At 39.7% G+C, this 16,551-nt stretch overlaps 1 protein-coding gene across 1 annotated transcript in view; it reads left to right on the forward strand.

The window, feature by feature from the left end:
* Positions 1-12,707, forward strand: part of LOC141000565 (solute carrier family 66 member 2) — a 58,387-nt gene extending 45,680 nt beyond the window's left edge. The window contains exon 5 of the mRNA XM_073471299.1: positions 8,121-12,707. Within this exon, the coding sequence (XP_073327400.1) occupies positions 8,121-8,295 (175 nt within the window). The 3' untranslated portion in view covers positions 8,296-12,707. The remainder of the gene's footprint in view (positions 1-8,120) is intronic.
* The last annotated feature ends 3,844 nt before the right edge of the window (positions 12,708-16,551 follow it).

Consider the following 16,551-nt stretch of genomic DNA (forward strand, 5'->3'; position numbering starts at 1 on the left):
TTTGTCACCACATTCTGTCAGGAAGCAAAATAACATGAAACTGGCATCAGGAATGTGTTTTTTGTTATGTTATGTTGCCCGTAAGTAAGGACAATCTCATTAAAAACTTTGCTGTGTGGTGCTGCCAGCATGGTCAAAGCATGGTCTCTTCCTTTAAGTGGCTGAAACTTAAAGGTAATATTTCTGCATTAAAATATGTAAAAATGACTTGATCTTTGTTATTTACTCTGCTGAGTTGTGTACTTACATTATACAAAATGTTCCCAACAATATTCAAACACAGAGAAATCCATAATTCTATGTAATGGTACTGGTGGGTTATTCGGTTCCCTGTGGCTATAACTTCGGCAAACAGTGAGGAAGAAAGTCTGCAAATGAGACTAACATGAAAACTTAATCTTGGAACATTTCTGCCTGAGTCAGGTAGACAGATTTTCATTGGCAATCATGTTTTTTTAACAATGATGACAATAACACCCATAATCCCACACTGCCTCCATCTTTTGTTTTGATTGAGAGACCCCTAGTGTCAGAAATGACATTATGTGTGTTTAATCATTCTGGAGTTGCTGTTTGCAGTTTTTGGAGAGCTAAATATTTTATCAGTGTCTGTCTGGCATAATGATGGGGCCTCAAGAAGTCTTCTGCTGCCGTATACTGTAAATGATATACAAGAGCATGTCCTTTAAAATGACTTAAGCCATTAGATGCTGTTTCAAAAGTGACATTTAAAGATGCATCAGACAACTTTGCAAATGATTTGGGACATGAAATCACTAAATTGACCGTACCTCACTCATGTCCTTTTAATTCTCTCTTGCTCTCTCTTTCTCCCCCATCCCATGTCTCTGTCTCTCTTTCTAAATGTCACTCAGCCCTGTTTCCCGCAGTAGTGTTCTGCTCGTCCACTCCAGCCGCTTAGAGGAGCTAATAGCTGGCCTGACAGCACTCGTTCAATACACAGCACAATTACTGCCTGGCCAACATACGGCCGAAGCCATCACACCGTGCAATCAGACCCCCACTCTCATTTTCTCCATCCCTCTCCCCTGTCCTGTCACTCTCCAACTCTCCATCAGGGTGGCTTCGTTTCTCATCCCTCTCTAGATTTATTGCCCCCTTGCCCGGCCACATGGTCATCCATCTTTCATCATTTTCCTTTTTACCTCCATCCTCCGTCATCGATCTCTCAGCTCCCGTATTTTCTTTCCCGTCCCTGAAGTACACTGTTTCACCGCACCATTTCACCCTTTTGTCTCTCACCTCTTGCCACTTGGCTCAGATCAAGGTATCAGGTCAGTTGTAATCAATGAGCGACTGAATTGAGTCAACGTGAGTGCGTGTGTGTATGTGCATCAGTGTGTTTGTGTTTGCTTCGGTGAGAAAGCAAAGCAAATAAGCAATTTCATGGTTTGCATTTGCTGTTTTTGTGCAAAAATAAGACAAGCTGGCACACGTACTGACTGATGTATGTGTGTGTGTGTGTGCACGAGTGTGTGACAGTGAGGTAGTCAGTCAGTCAGTCAATATTCTCAATCAATACCATAATAACTCCTTCTCCCTGTGGACACTCAAAGCCTCACTCAGGAGCAACTTCATTTGTTTGTTCTGGGTCTTTCATCAGTTGTCGACTGAGCCACAACTCCCCTGAATAATGGTGTCACTGCCAGATGGAGCTACATGAGACTAGCATGACAAACAGAGACTCTACAATGTGGGAAGTGTGTGTGTGTGTGTGTGTGTGTGTGTGTGTGTGTGTGTGTTCCATCCAAAGATGAATGACCTCAAACTGTTTTTTTTGTCTCCATTCCGCTGTGCAGCTGTAGAGACTTTTGTACAGATGACCCGCCCTCCTTAATTACATTGTTAATGACTCATCCTCGTTAATGATGTTTGCCGTCTCTTGAGCAAAGAAATTAGCCAAAGGGGGGAGCAGAGAATTTGGGAGGGAGAAGGATGGAGAAGGAAGGGAGGGAAGGTTAGGAAGAGGCAGAGAGGGGAGCAGAGAAAGACAGAGGCTGAGAGGAAGATGCAGAACAAATGAAGGTCAGAGAGTTGTGGAGAACGACAGATGAAGCAGTTTAAAAAAAATAAATAAGTACAGTGTGCACTGAATGGTGCATTTTTATGGTAGGAATAAAAAAAATTCTTCTCCACTGAATTCAAAATATATGTAACTGCAACATTTGGACCAGCAAGGTTTTTGTTTTTCATGGAACCTTCTAGATTTCTATTTTTCTGCTTCGTGTTCCTCCTCTTCACCATTATTTACTCATTTGCAGCTCAAACCAGCAGTGAATGCTTGGTACATGGTAATCTGCTGCTTCAATACAAGTATGAAAATATGATTAATGTGTTTATATTGAGGAAATATGCTAAGGTTTTTTCAGTTTCTGTCCCAGACTTTTATAATATTATATTATATTCACTCTGCTTCTGTTACAAGGTTTGTTTTGTTTAAAAGTCAGGTCAAAAATCGACCGATGAGTATAAGGGCTGTCACTCTGTCACTGTTTTTGGTGCTTTCACACCAAAATATTGGTACATTTATGTTATTGACTATTGGCCGATATTGAAATCATAGTAGCCAAATTGCTGTTATCGACTTATCAAGCGCAGCATCTACACTCAATTACAGTAACAGAGAGTTAAAGATGGTTTGCAATTCCCCAATAAAGACAGAGAAGACAAAGAACAAATGCAGCATGCTGTAGTTCCATCATGACGTCTGACCTTTGCACCTGGGTAGAGCCACGCGGTGTAGACTAGAGAACGAAACATTTTGTTGTCAGACCGAACGTTTCTTTTACAGTTTCAGAGGAAGAAAACAAGATTGCAATACCTGTTCCACAAGGGTTCTGAGAGGAGGGAAACATTCTAAGAAGTTTAATACAACAAATGTTATTAGGGTTATGTAATATAAAATCATTCATCTTTGCTCACTTCTTAGCCTGTGCTTAAACAACAGGTCAGGAACGTCTTTTTAAATTAAAAAATGTGAAATAGCGTGTTATCTTATCTTTGACAACTGGGTACATTTTATCTGGAGAAGAACCATGAAAAAGTAATTTGGTGTGTCTCTGATTTCCTGTACTTATGTAACTGAGAATTGAGTAAAAATCTCTCAGACATGGCAATATACACATAAAGGACAAGACCATTATATGTCTTAGATAGATGATTTAATATTACTTAACTCTAATAAGATTTGTATTATGTATGAGAGTGGGTAGATGCTGCGCTTGTTAAGTCAATTAAAGCAATTTGGCTTCCTATTATCGGCTATGATTTCATTATCGTCCAAAAGCCGATAACATAAAACCTTTGGTGTAAAGCACCAAAAACAGTGACAGAGTGAAAGCCATGATACTCAACGGTCCATCAATGTGGCATTCCTTGTATTACCACAATACTATGTGCCATTTGTCTGATGGAGATAGAAAAGCATGGATGCTCACAATTCCCTGTCAGTCTGTACTGATATTGGAGGAGTGCTACTAGGTGCAGCAGCTTCACTGCTGGAATGTAGTCAAGTTTTCAGGTGTCATATGCTATCAGAGTGGGGAATTCAACATTGAAATACTTCTAAATGTGGGACTGATATGCTTAAATCATATAAAAGTAAAGCAATAATGATGCAACATTAGCTAGCTAGCTAGTTAGCTACCTAGACATCGGCAAATTAGTAGTGATTGTTTTATGCTTGTTATGAAGAAAAGTACTATACAACATTGAAATGATAGAGATTTCTTATAACCCTTGGTTTGAAGTGTGCATCTCAAAAACCTCAGTTTGGAGGGCCATGTAACCCGAACAGTTGACCCTACCCCTCCATCCCAACAGGAATAGGGATAATCCACCACTAAGCACGAACACGCTAAATGGAGGATAGGGCTAAGTGGTAGGGGCAAGATGTATTGGGATTAGGCCTAAGGGGTATCCCATTTCATAGGGGGAGATTTCAACCACAACTTGTAACTACTGTTCTCAGAAGCACGGGGGGGACTCAGAAATGAGGGGTAGGGGTAAAAATTGGAAATGGGATTAAGGCTAAAATGTAGTCCATAGCAACCTAGATGGATGCTTTGTGCTGCTCTTTATTCTGTGCACTTCCTCCTGCAAACTGTTTGCTCTAACACAGCTGGTGTGAGACTGATGTAACACCAAATTTGCTTGAATTGATGCGATGCAAAATGCTCCCTCACTTTACCGCTCAGTTGGTTTTGTGTCGTTCAGCACATCTCACTGAAATTTTCTCCATTTTTCGTTAGTAAGTAAACAACAATTGCATATTTTACTGATGTGGGTCAGACAGCACAACATTCCACTGTATTACAAGGCATGGCCTGTACACTTAGAATTGAAATAGAGCTTTACTGATGTAATATGTGATTTTTTTATACCCATGTTCAAACAGTAGCTTGAATTTTGAAGAAAAATAAACAAAGCATTATTATTTTATTCCGTAGTTGTAAATGTAATAATTTCCCTTCATTAGTTGTGTTTTGCTTCAATCAGCAAGCTTACCATGCTGTAAAAGGCACCTTTATTGCTTTTGCATGGTTCGAAGTAGATGCCAAAAAAAGTCACTAACTCTATTCCCTTTATAGAGAAGAGGAGCAGAGTAAAAGCAATGACAGAGGCAATGAAAGTGCAGATGGTGATTGAATAGGACACTGGATAAAAGAAGAAAGTTTCAGAGTGAAAGGAAAAATGTAAGAACAGAGATGAAATAAGAAATCTGAAGTTCAACCAAGGGTACTCTCTGAGGGAAAAAAGCTAGTATTTTCCTCAAGGAGTACAGGCAGCTTAGAGGGAGAGAAGTAAAAGCATGATCATTTAAATTCTTTAGCACACTTAATTTTGGAGCAGTTCAATGAAACCCTGGAGTGTTTACCACAAAAGTTTAAATTGTTAGGGGAGCAGAACCCATCATTGAGACTCTTAACAAGTGCCTCTTGGTCAGCCTTAGGGAGAGAATCTTCCTAAAGCCTGAAGTGGGTAAAATGGAGGTAGGAGGATCAGTTGGACCAAAGAGGTAAAAAGCAGGGAGCTGTGTGTTGACTGAAACAGATTGGCTTTGTCTTGTTGGATTTTTCATCTCACATTCAGAGTAGTTATGGTCTAGCTTTTGGTGTAAATAAATGAATATCTGTTTGAAACTTCTGCTCAGTGACGGCCTCCACAGGCACCAGTGACAACTGCAGAGTAAATAATACATCAAAGTCTAACGGCAGCACCAGTAGGGAAGAGTCACAAAGATAGCTGACTCAATTATGTCTTTTACACAGCAATACAAGTTCGCTTACATTAACCTCCATAGCTCCTGGTCATGCACGACATATAAAGCAGAATTGAAGAATTTAACTTTTCATTTGTAAGAATTTAATTTTCCTTTAACTCAAAAGCTGATAGATTTATGTAAAAAGTGTCTAAGCTTGAATCCTCTGGGCGGCCGTTTCCACCGGCTGACTGATATCTTGAAAATTGGAATCTTCACCTGGCAAGTGTAGCTAGTTAGCCAAGCTCGCTAGCATTAGTCCTGATTCCCAGTTGATGTTGCTTTATGTTTGTTTTATTTCAACACCTGCTGAGTTATTTGCAGCTCTTGCATACTCAGTGTTGTTTTTGTTCAACATTATACAAAGCGTGGAATCTAGCTGTCATTAGTTGTCTTTCATAGATCCAGTTGCTGTGACCCAGAAGTCAGCAATGACTTGTGATCTCTGTATGTTACCCAGTTGGATCACAACATTGAGTAATAGTGTACAGAGTCACAGAATAATGACTAGAGTACTGAGTTTAATTGAGACCAAGGACCCAGACACGCTAAACTGACATCAAAGAATTAGTGGCGACAAAAGCCAACCGGTACATCATCTCACGTCGCCTGTGTCTCGGCCAAAAATCTGCACTTGAACACACCTCTAAGACTAAACCTGACAGCCAACTAGCTTGTATGTTCTGTGCCTTTGTGAGAGAAAATAACTAAAATAACTTTGCACGTCATTTTCACACCACTCCGGCTAATATGGCCACTTCTAATCGATAATGTGGAGAAAGTGGAGGAGAAAATAAGAAGAAACTGTGTTAAATGGGTGAAATCATGGATACTACAGCGACAGGCTCAAGGGGCTTTCCCTGTTTCTCCTCTTATGCCCTGATTTGCTTCGCTGAACAGCCAATCAAACAATCAAATACCAATCTAATTACCACTACTGACGTCCATTAGAAACTAAAAAGAAAAAATGTGACCTGAACAACTTCCCCTACAGTGACAATCAGACAATCAATCCATTTCCATCAGTCCAACAACTCAATTAATGAGCCATTAGGTCGATTGCATATGAAAGTGTCCACATGTGCAGCTGTATTGTAACAGCTGTACATGTGTCGCTCTCCAGCACAGCCTGTGTTTGCAGCCTGCATAAGTTTGGGTCATTATTCACATTTTGATTTGGCATGCAGAGTCCAGCTTTAGTGCATTCCCAGATATGTTGAATAATGATGTCCTCATTTCAATGCCAGGACAGGATTATTTGCTGCAAATGTTTGGGTTCCTCATCAGGGCCCAAGGGGGCCCAGGGGAGAGTCAGGAGTTTGACATGACAAGGAGAGCTCAAGGATAGTACAGGGCAGCTATCCCCGTAGTCATTAGGCTGCCTCTACCCCCATACGCACTCAACATCCATATCTCACAGAGGTCTACTCCCCATTCACAGAGAGTCCTCTCATTCTCTCTGTTGGTTATGCTGCCTTCGCCCTGTCTCTCTTCCTGCGTGCCAGATAAATGCTGTCCTCTGCAGGCTGTCTGTCTCTGTCTCTTTCCTTTCCTTTCTCCCTCACCTCCTTGACCTTTACAGTATGTCTCATCGATGACTGATGGTCCTGCTCTGTCCCCAGGCCCAGTCATCCCTAATAAAAAGAACAAACTCACATTACATTTGTGCCAATGGGACTTCACCATCCAGAGAGGAAGAATAGAGAATAAAAGAGAGAGCAGAGAGACGCTGGCATCAGGGCAGAGACTGTGAAGGGCAAGAGTTAAAGAAAAAGTACAGTAAATGAGTCGAGGCAGTGACAAAAAGTACAGAAGAGGGGTAAAAAAGAAAAGCGCGACAGTGGAATGATAGAAAGTGATGAGTGGAGGAGCAGAGTACATTGTGTCAGCATCAGGCCGCTGGTGTGGCACAGTACTTTCATCTTCTTCAGTGTCTTTCTCTCATACAGGCAATTATTGTGTGTTTTTTTACCACTTCCCTGCTGTCTCTTACACAGCAGAAACAATAAAGACCAAAACACTCGAAAAAATCAGTTCAACATTCACAGATAGACATGGATAGGAAGCATAGCGCTGTTTGTTTTTTGTTTTTGTTTTTACTTCTAATGCACTTTTACTATTACATCTTGAAATTGTCAAACTTGGTTATATCTGTTGTCATTAAAGGTGCAATACATAAGAATTGGCCACCTGTTGAATTCATACTCCCAACAACTATTGGCAGCATATCACCAGAGTAACTGCTAAGTGCTGTTGCTAAATGTAACCTGCTTATACATCCATGGCTGTAGCTACTGTTAGCTTGTTAGCTCAGTTAGCTGTGCATTTAGCTGGACTACCAGGGGAGTGTTGATGTTTACCGTGCTAGCACAGGAGCTTTGGACTGCTGGGAGAAAGAGGTTTTCAGGCCTGGGGCTAGCTGGTTAGCATGCCAACTTCAGTGACATCTCTGCAACACAATGCATAGACATCTGTGACGTAATGTCAAAACTGTTATTTCTTCACATTCTGTTGATAAGTTTAGTTCATCTTAGAATTTTTAAAACTAAAATTTGTACATAGTGCCCCTTTAAACAGAATGGTCCGACCTAGCTGATGTTTCTGATGTGCTTATTCCATGGACTGTGTTAACCTAACCTAGCATTAGTCAAAGTGTTGTTTTTAATGAGATATTAAAGCATCGATCATGCAATCTAGATAGAGTCGCTGTGTACACTTATCGCACCATTAAATTGCAAATTTAATGGCATGTGGGTATGTGACGAGTTTGGAAGTTATTGTAAACAAACATCGTGGTTGTTTTTTTAACTCTTGTCCTCACGCCTTTGTGTCTCTCCAGTGTGAAGATGGTGCTGCTGTGGACAGCCGGCGATGTCTTCAAGACCACCTACTTTGTGATGAATGAAAGCCCAACTCAGTTCTGGGTTTGCGGTTCAGTCCAGATCCTGATCGACGTGGCCATCCTGCTGCAGGTCATTCTCTACAGCCAGGACACACGGGTCAAGCTAGGTTGAACGTGGCTGTTGCTTTTGGCAAGTAAAATCCAGGGCTTTCTAAGGCTTTTTAATCAAATCAGCTGCAAAGTTGATGGAAATATCATAGGAGGCATTTAGCATCAACAACAAACAAAAACCAAAGTCTATCCAGATTTTTGTTGTCTTTTTTAGTGTTGAGCCTTGAGCCAAAGAGTGGGTATCATGCAGACCCAAACAATTTATCAAGCACGATTCAGCAAACAGTTTCAGCCTTGAACAAACTACTAATAACAAAACACCTTTGCCTTTAAATTGTTAGTAAGATAAGAAAGTATTTTGGTTCATTTTTAGCATTTTATACTATTTATTTTTTTCTGTGCTGAACATCACTTGGATCCTGGCATGTAGTGGACATGGAAACTGTAGGAAGGAAACATTACTCACATTGGCAGCTCACTAACAGTAGATCTCTGCTGCTGTAATGGCAGCTTGTAAAAAACAGTCCTGCACTGGTAGCCCTGCACTGGAATCTACCCCCTGACTGATGAGTTTCCCACTTCACACTCCACACCCCACTGGAATGTTCTCATGATACATTGTGGGTGTGTGTTTGTGTGTGACATGCTTGCTGGTGTGTCCGTGCAGCTGAAATTGATTTTTGCCGTTGGCAACCAGCATCCAGTCAAGGCCACAGAACTTACTCCAAGTAATATTATCTACATAAGAGTGTGTGTTGTGACTCTGCTTTGTGGTTTAATTGACAAGCAATGCTTCGACAAAGAATATAAAAAACAATGAAAAAAATGTGGCCATGCTGCACTGTTCCTCAGTCACAAAATCTTATGTAGACACCACAGAACACGTCAGACTTCAGGTCAAAATATGTCATTTAATGTACAGTATTACTGAATAACTGTGGCATTGTCATTTCAACACACGTCATCGTCCCATTACTTAAATATCCCATCATCTGCTGATTCTGTGGTGTGTTTTTGCTCTTTCAAAATGCCCTTTTGTGTTTTTTAGACAATAACAGTGAGACATGACAGTGTACAGTCAGTCAGTTAAATCAACATACTCAGCAGCGATATTACAGCATATTTTACCTTAATCTTTTATTGAGCACATATAGTGTTAACACTTCTAAACAAAAAAGACTTTATTTGTAAATGTATGAATGAAACAGCCCTTTTTATAAACCAGGTGAGATCCCTTTTAGTGCCAAAAGAAATGTACCTTCAGGGGTTATATGAACATTTTTACATGTGGAGGAGTCCAATTTTTTTGTTCTTGTCTTTGAAAAAGCAAGACTATTCTTAGCATTATTAATATATATTTAGATCTTTTATATTTACCTAATTATGCATTAATAAGCTGTTAACTGATGCTTATTACAAGGACTTTACTATAAAGTGTTATTGTAGCTTTTTATGTGATCATTGACTATGTTAAAAAAAGCTAAAATAAAGCATAAAACCAGTGTGAAAAAATAAAAGACCAGAAAGTCAAACTACCCTTTAGCCAAAAGAAAACGTACTGTAGTGTACCCTCCCCCCTTTTCTGACGCTCCCTTGCCCCCAAATCATCTCTGTACAGTCGCTTAGACTAGAATATGTATTTTCCCTTTCATTGCATTTTTAGTAATCTCTAGACGGGTGAGCTAAAGTCGTAAACAGTTTTGAAGCATCTTCAGTCACCCAGAAATGCCCCATTAAACAGAATTTGGTTTATGTAATGCATGGGGCATTACAGAAATATTTAAACCTCATCCATGCAGGCCTTCCAGAGTACACAAATATTAATTCAGATGTTCTGTTCACAAGCAAAACACTAATTTTACTATAAAGTATCAAGGAAGGTTGCCGTTCTTTCACCTGTTTCTCGATAGTCTCCTCGTACAAAAGCGCTGCAGGATAAAAGGAATCAGTACCAGCGGCTGATCAGTATTCAGCGCAGGTTGCTTTTTCTTCGCCCCAGGCATGATTTAATTAAGTTATAAAGCTGCTGCACCTGATTATTTAGTCTTTCAAGCACCTTTTTCACTTAGCAGCCAGTTTGTGTCCGTCTATTAATCTATACCTGTCTGGTTTTTGGTTTCTCTTCAGTAAACATCGTGTTTAAATTGCACATTGCAGTGGTTATGGCTTGCATCATGCAGACAACCTCTTCCTGCAGCTGCCAGTATGCCTTAGCCATAGAATGACATTTGTAAAGATAGCAGGATTGCATTTCAGTGTTTTTCAGTATTATCCTTGGGGTCTGCATGTAAAATATATATACAGTATATGAAAGAGAATTTTGATAAAGCTGTGTTTTTTTTTTCTTTTTTTCATAATCTCAAAGATTATACATGAAAGATCTCTAAATATAACACTGATCGAGTATCTTGTCATGGTTTCAGGTTTCAAAAAAAAGAGAATAAGCATTTTTCCCAAAATGTCTCACTATTGCTTTAAGGTCGTAATTTCCAAGAAAGTTATATTCAGTCATTTTAGGCATTATTATTATTAAGGTCACAGGCCAGAGGAGAATCCAAATAACTCTCAAAGGAGAAACACTTCCTTCTGTTTATTATGAATCAGTGTATGTCATTTTTATGTGTATGTATATGTACATATGAAAACATCGAACCCTACTCACAGGGAATGTCTTGGGATAATGTGTTTGATGGATGCAGCTCACTGTGCCACATGATGTATGAGTCTATGCATCCTCCATTTTCTGCTGGTGCTATAATACATATCAGATATTCTCATACAAATGTCCAGGTAGGTGATGGACTTCTCTGATGTGCAGCTAACACTGGAGACTGTCAGCTGTGTTGTTCTGTGACCTCCCATTGTGTAATTCACTCCATATGGGTGTAAAAAGCATCCTTCAGTTCCAGTTATCTTACATTACATCTGTTAGCCATATTGTAAGCTGTATGTGTCTTATCTGCTATACCCAGCATACCACAGTTGTACTGCAATTGCATTATTTCTGTATTCTATATGCTCTTATCACAAGATTTGTATCGTTTTATTGTCTCCAACTGCAGAGGCTCAGAGCAGCACCTGCACTGGACCTAGTTTCATATTTTTGCTCCCCGTTGCCTTTTCATCTGAAGGGCAGTAGGGCAGATTAGCACACAAGCTGCCTGCTTTGTGCTAATCCCTCAACCGAAGTCAAATTACTGTAAACATATTTGTTGCCTCATCACTACAATGATAAGAAGTAGGTGGAATGACATTTCTGAGAAGAGAGAGGGATGTAATGTTACTTGATTTATATTTCATGTGTGACATGAAACAATTCAGAATTATCAGATGCAACAAAAAACAGAAGCCTTAAATGGATTTGTGTGAATTTTAGTTACTGTTTTTCCAGCCTGGTCGCTGTCGGATAAAATGTTGGCAGTTAACGTTTCTGCAAACCACTCTATCACAGGCACCACATTGTACCATATTGATATGTTATGCAAAACGAGTCCTATCACGCTCACATTACATGTTTATACCCTGACTTTCATATTTGTAGTCTGAGCTATGGCGGTGGAGTTAAGCAAGAAAGCTGCCAAGCCAGTGACCACTTCTCAAGACTGCGTTTCAGCATTTATTTAGATATTTTTAAGAAGATCTTGGGACAATTTCCAGCCATGTTTGTGGCGACCAAGACACTTATTTTAAGCCAAATCATGATTTTTTCCTAACCCTAACCAAGTGGGTTTTGGTGCCTAAACCTAACCAGAACATAAAATCAGCGTTGTCACAAGACAAAGAGTCTAATTGAACCTAAAGAAACATAAAGTTGAAACATAACTGGTTTGCATAAATGGACATGCCAACATTGATCCTGGTGATTTGGTTTGGTTTTAATGTTCACTGATGTTTCTTTAGGTAATGTTCTCTATATACAGGATCTAGGAAACCAAAAGTTATTGTTGCCTTTAAAGGCCCAATTCGTAAAATAGTTGATTGTTCTTCCAGACTCATCAAATACTGACGCTATGGGTCAGTGGCCCGCCTGACCTACATACCCAAATCATCAGTATTTGAAGACCAGGGAATGAGACTCAACAATCAAATATCTTACTAATTGAACCTTAAATTTCATGTACAAGTGTACAAGAAATAACTGGTCAATCAAAGCAACAAAATGTAACTTCTTGGGGAAACATATTTGTTTGTTGACACTCATCTCAGATCAAGTGCCAACACAAAAAATCCTGGGTTGATGAGACTCAACAATCAGCTGTCTTTCTCCAGGACGTTTCATTTCATTGTTGCTTTAAATGTCATGTAACACTATGATGGCTACCATAAGATGATGGAAAGGTCTGTGACAATATACACCTGTGACATCACATTTGTGATGTATACTCCGAAAAGTTACTGTCCAAAAACCTCTTACTGTCTCATGGTGAAATATTTATCATGTTAGTTTCTCAAATATAAACTATTTATACTTCAGCATGCTGTCTTGTGTTGTTATTGGCTTAATGTCTTGGAGCAAGTCAAGAAGAAAAAGTTTGACACTGACATTGAGAAAGAAAAACAAAAAAAAGATCTGATCTGAGCCCAACAGACTACTACTGTGAGTTACAGCTGGATTTATTTAGGATTTTTACCCAAAATCTGATTTAAAACTACCTGCGGGCCCTTTGTTTGAGCCGGCCCAACCAGGAATATAAGACCTGAATACCATAGGGATAAAGACTTGCTTTATACACCTGTATATAAATCCTCTGTGCAGCGATCCCCACTGCAGCTATAATAAAAAGCTGTCCTGGGAAAACCTTGAATTCTTGAGTTTGAAAGGATTGAGACATGTGAACCAAATAAGTCATGAAAAAGATTGAGACAGAGCCGGACTGTGCCTGCTTGCTGCCGTGACACATGAGGGGAGAAATTGATGAGTGGGGGTTAATTAACACGTGAAATTCTTCACAGCCTTAATCCCCTCTGGCTAATGCATCTTCACACACAGATGCAAACACCATCTCAGAGTGAGAGCGCTGACAGTCAGCAGTACAGAGGAGCACTGCAGTATGGATGGTGAAATATTAAAATAGATACAGTAGATAATGGGATGCTCTCTATGGTTTATAGATGAGTTGGACAAGGGCAAACTGTGTGCTGCACCTGTTGGTACTCATCTCCTGACCTGGCTTCTACATCCATTAATAATAAGTTGACTACAAGTCAGGCTGGAGCTTCTGTGTGAAACCTGATGGTAATATGTCGTACATGTACCTGTGTCGTACAGAGATCACTGTTCTGTTCTGCCAACAAAGACGCATGTCTGTGAAATATTTGACATATATCACAGTAAATCTTATTCATAATGGAGCCGCACGCCATCGTCTGCCTTCCTGTCTTTCTGTCCATCCATCCATCAGCCGATCGTCAGACATGTCTGTCTATACAGTGGCATGTTTTAATGATAGATGAGGTGGGCTAAAATAGTCCACCTGCACTTCAGGTCTGTGATGTGCTGCACTGCCCCATCCCGCTCCATTTATTAATGATAGTGTGTCGTCATGCTGTGAGAGACAGTAATGTGCAGTTTTCATCCCCATTGAGTGTTACAAACAGCTCAAGAGGAAACCATTTCTAATCAATGGCAGACTCACAATTGCAGACATACTGCAGGAATATTCTGTGCAGATCTCTCTTTACAATACCTCAAGGATACTAATATGAGTGTTTTAACAGTACATTCATCTCAGAGCTTCTCCTGTCCGGTCCGGAGTGCCAAACTCCAATCTTCTATTGTAAGTCTGCTTGTTTTGGCATCGATCAGACACTAAGCCTCTATTTGTTTTGCAAACAATAGACTTTAAGATCTTGAAAAGGTACAAGGTATTTTCTCAATAAGCTTCTTACAATGAACAATCGAGTCCGATGTGAGGTCACCTTTTGGCCAAAGATTTAAAAGTTTGGGATATTTTTATATTTATATTTTATTATATTCATTTTTTGTCCTTGGTTTTCTCACAGGTTTGAATATTTCTTTTTTGACAGTGTTGTAAAAAGCACCCAAAAGTCATATTTGAGTAAAGGTAAAGATATCATGCTAAAATATTACTTCGCCAAAAGTTAAAGTCAACCAGACAATTGAAAAGTCTTAAAGTATCAAAAGTAAAAGTAAATGACACATATATTGACATCTGTGGACTGTATACTATGGGTCGACTGATTATGGTGTAGGAACATATCTGTCCATCGCCTCTGCATTACATTGAGGCCCTGTTTTTCTTGTTAACCCTTTTCATCTGGAGGAAGATTATTCACAGGAAGAAGCGGCACATCTTATCTCCTGGCAGAGAGGACAGTGCTTCTCTGGACCATAAAGACTTCAAATGAGGACAGTTTTAATTAATTTACAACCCAAAGCCTTTGGATGAACTTTCTCTCCCATTTCTGAACTCTCTTTCCCCTCAAAACAGATAAATCCTGCCCTCACAGGTCAGTCTGAGGAAACATGAAGTTACCTACTCTCTCCACATCAGGAGGGACCGAAGCCATCTGGTTATCAGAGACTGTGTTAATACAATGTCTTTACATTTGCAGATTAAGTAACACGCCTGATCTCTTTCTACCTATTTCTCTCTCTGTCTCTATGACTTCTGATCCACAAACACTCTCCAGAGTGGACACCAGACACCTTCTGCTGAGTTGTTCTATGCTGTTACTCTGTCTTCTGTTATTTACGACCCTTATCTGTGGTCGCATTCCAACCAAATGGTCTCTGTGTTCCTCCAGATTTCAGACCATTTCTAATTAACCATTAAGTTAGGATCTCATTCTCTTAATTCCAACAGATTAAGGATCAGTAAGAGAAGCTCATAAAACTGATCTTTCTCCCGTTTCTCTGTGATGAAATTTGACTGAAATCAAATTGAATGTTTAAATGTGTCTTGTGTTTGGTGGAACCACAGTGCCCTCCAGTGGTGAGTCCTGGTACATTTGGACGAGAAATATTCTGTTTAATATGTTCATGGTTATAACCAGTAAATGACTCTGATATGTCTTTGTTTTAACAAGTATTAAGCTGAATATGTATAATTAATGTTTAATCACGTCATAATCATTTTCATGATAGACAACGTACATCTATTAAGCCATGGTGAGAATCTGTGAGAAGGTGAAGCACTGTTTGTAACGTTTAAATCTTGGAGACAAAAGCCGGTAAGCCCCGCCTAGACACGCCTCGATTTGCAAGTAATAAAACGGAGAGATCACGTCTCTCGAGTCAGTTTTTAAAGTAGTTTTTTTTAGTTTGAATTTTTGTTTTAGTTTAAGTTTTGTTTTAAAGTTTCTTTTGTAACTTATTTTGAAGCTCTTTACTTTACTTTGAAACACGCTCCAAGACAGCGATCTCAACAGAAGTGCTCACGCGTTGATTTTTCTCACTTTTATATTTTTCGCAGTATTGATTAGCTTCTTTTATTAAGTTTGTACCAGAACGAAGTTCTGTTTTAATTTGTTTTATACAGTTAAGTATCGTAACCTGCTTTTGAAGAAGTGAACTTAATTTAGATTACCTTGCATTAACTAACAACGGAAGATCCGCCTGATCAACGTATCATCCTCAGTTATTTTATTCAAGAAGTTAAATTCAGTTTACAAAGTCAGAGCCTGAGAACCACTCGAAGAAACGAAGAAGAACATCTTTATCACAATCATCATCAAGACACTACAGCAACTTGCTGTGTCCGAGACCGTGCAAGCGGTTTCCAACGAAAGACTGACTCTGACAAGCCCCAGCGCTCGCTAGCGGTACCATCCCGCTGGGCATTGAGCCAAGATCTGCACCGAGTCGGTACGGGACCAGCTGCCCTCTTCCTAAGACAAAGGACCGAGGTGCCCAACCGACTGATACCGGACGAGCTGACCCTCGGCCATTGGACCGGGACCGCCAGCTAGAGCCGCAAATCACCCGAGGGAATCCGCTGCCGCGGACTCCGCAGCTCTGCTGAGAAAGTAGGCTCTCCATCACTCACAACAGCTGGATTCACACATGATACATGAGATGGTGTATATGGCTCTGATTCATATCTTTTAGCTTAAAAGAAATTCGGTTAGGGTCTCGTTAGTATTAAAAATTACTCCCGTAATCTTTAAATGCTTCACCCTAACTCGTAATCTCACCATCAGCCCATATTCCACTAATAACCCATTACTTAGTTATTTCACATTTCCTGTTACCTGTTGTTATTCATTTAAATTGCCATTTCATTTATTTAACCTGAATTATTTAGTCAATAAACATATTTAACCGTATGTCGTTGTCTGTGCAGGTTTGTTTTTA

The sequence above is a fragment of the Pagrus major genome, chromosome 8 (assembly GCF_040436345.1).
Source record: "Pagrus major chromosome 8, Pma_NU_1.0".
In the NCBI taxonomy this organism is placed as follows: domain Eukaryota; kingdom Metazoa; phylum Chordata; class Actinopteri; order Spariformes; family Sparidae; genus Pagrus; species Pagrus major.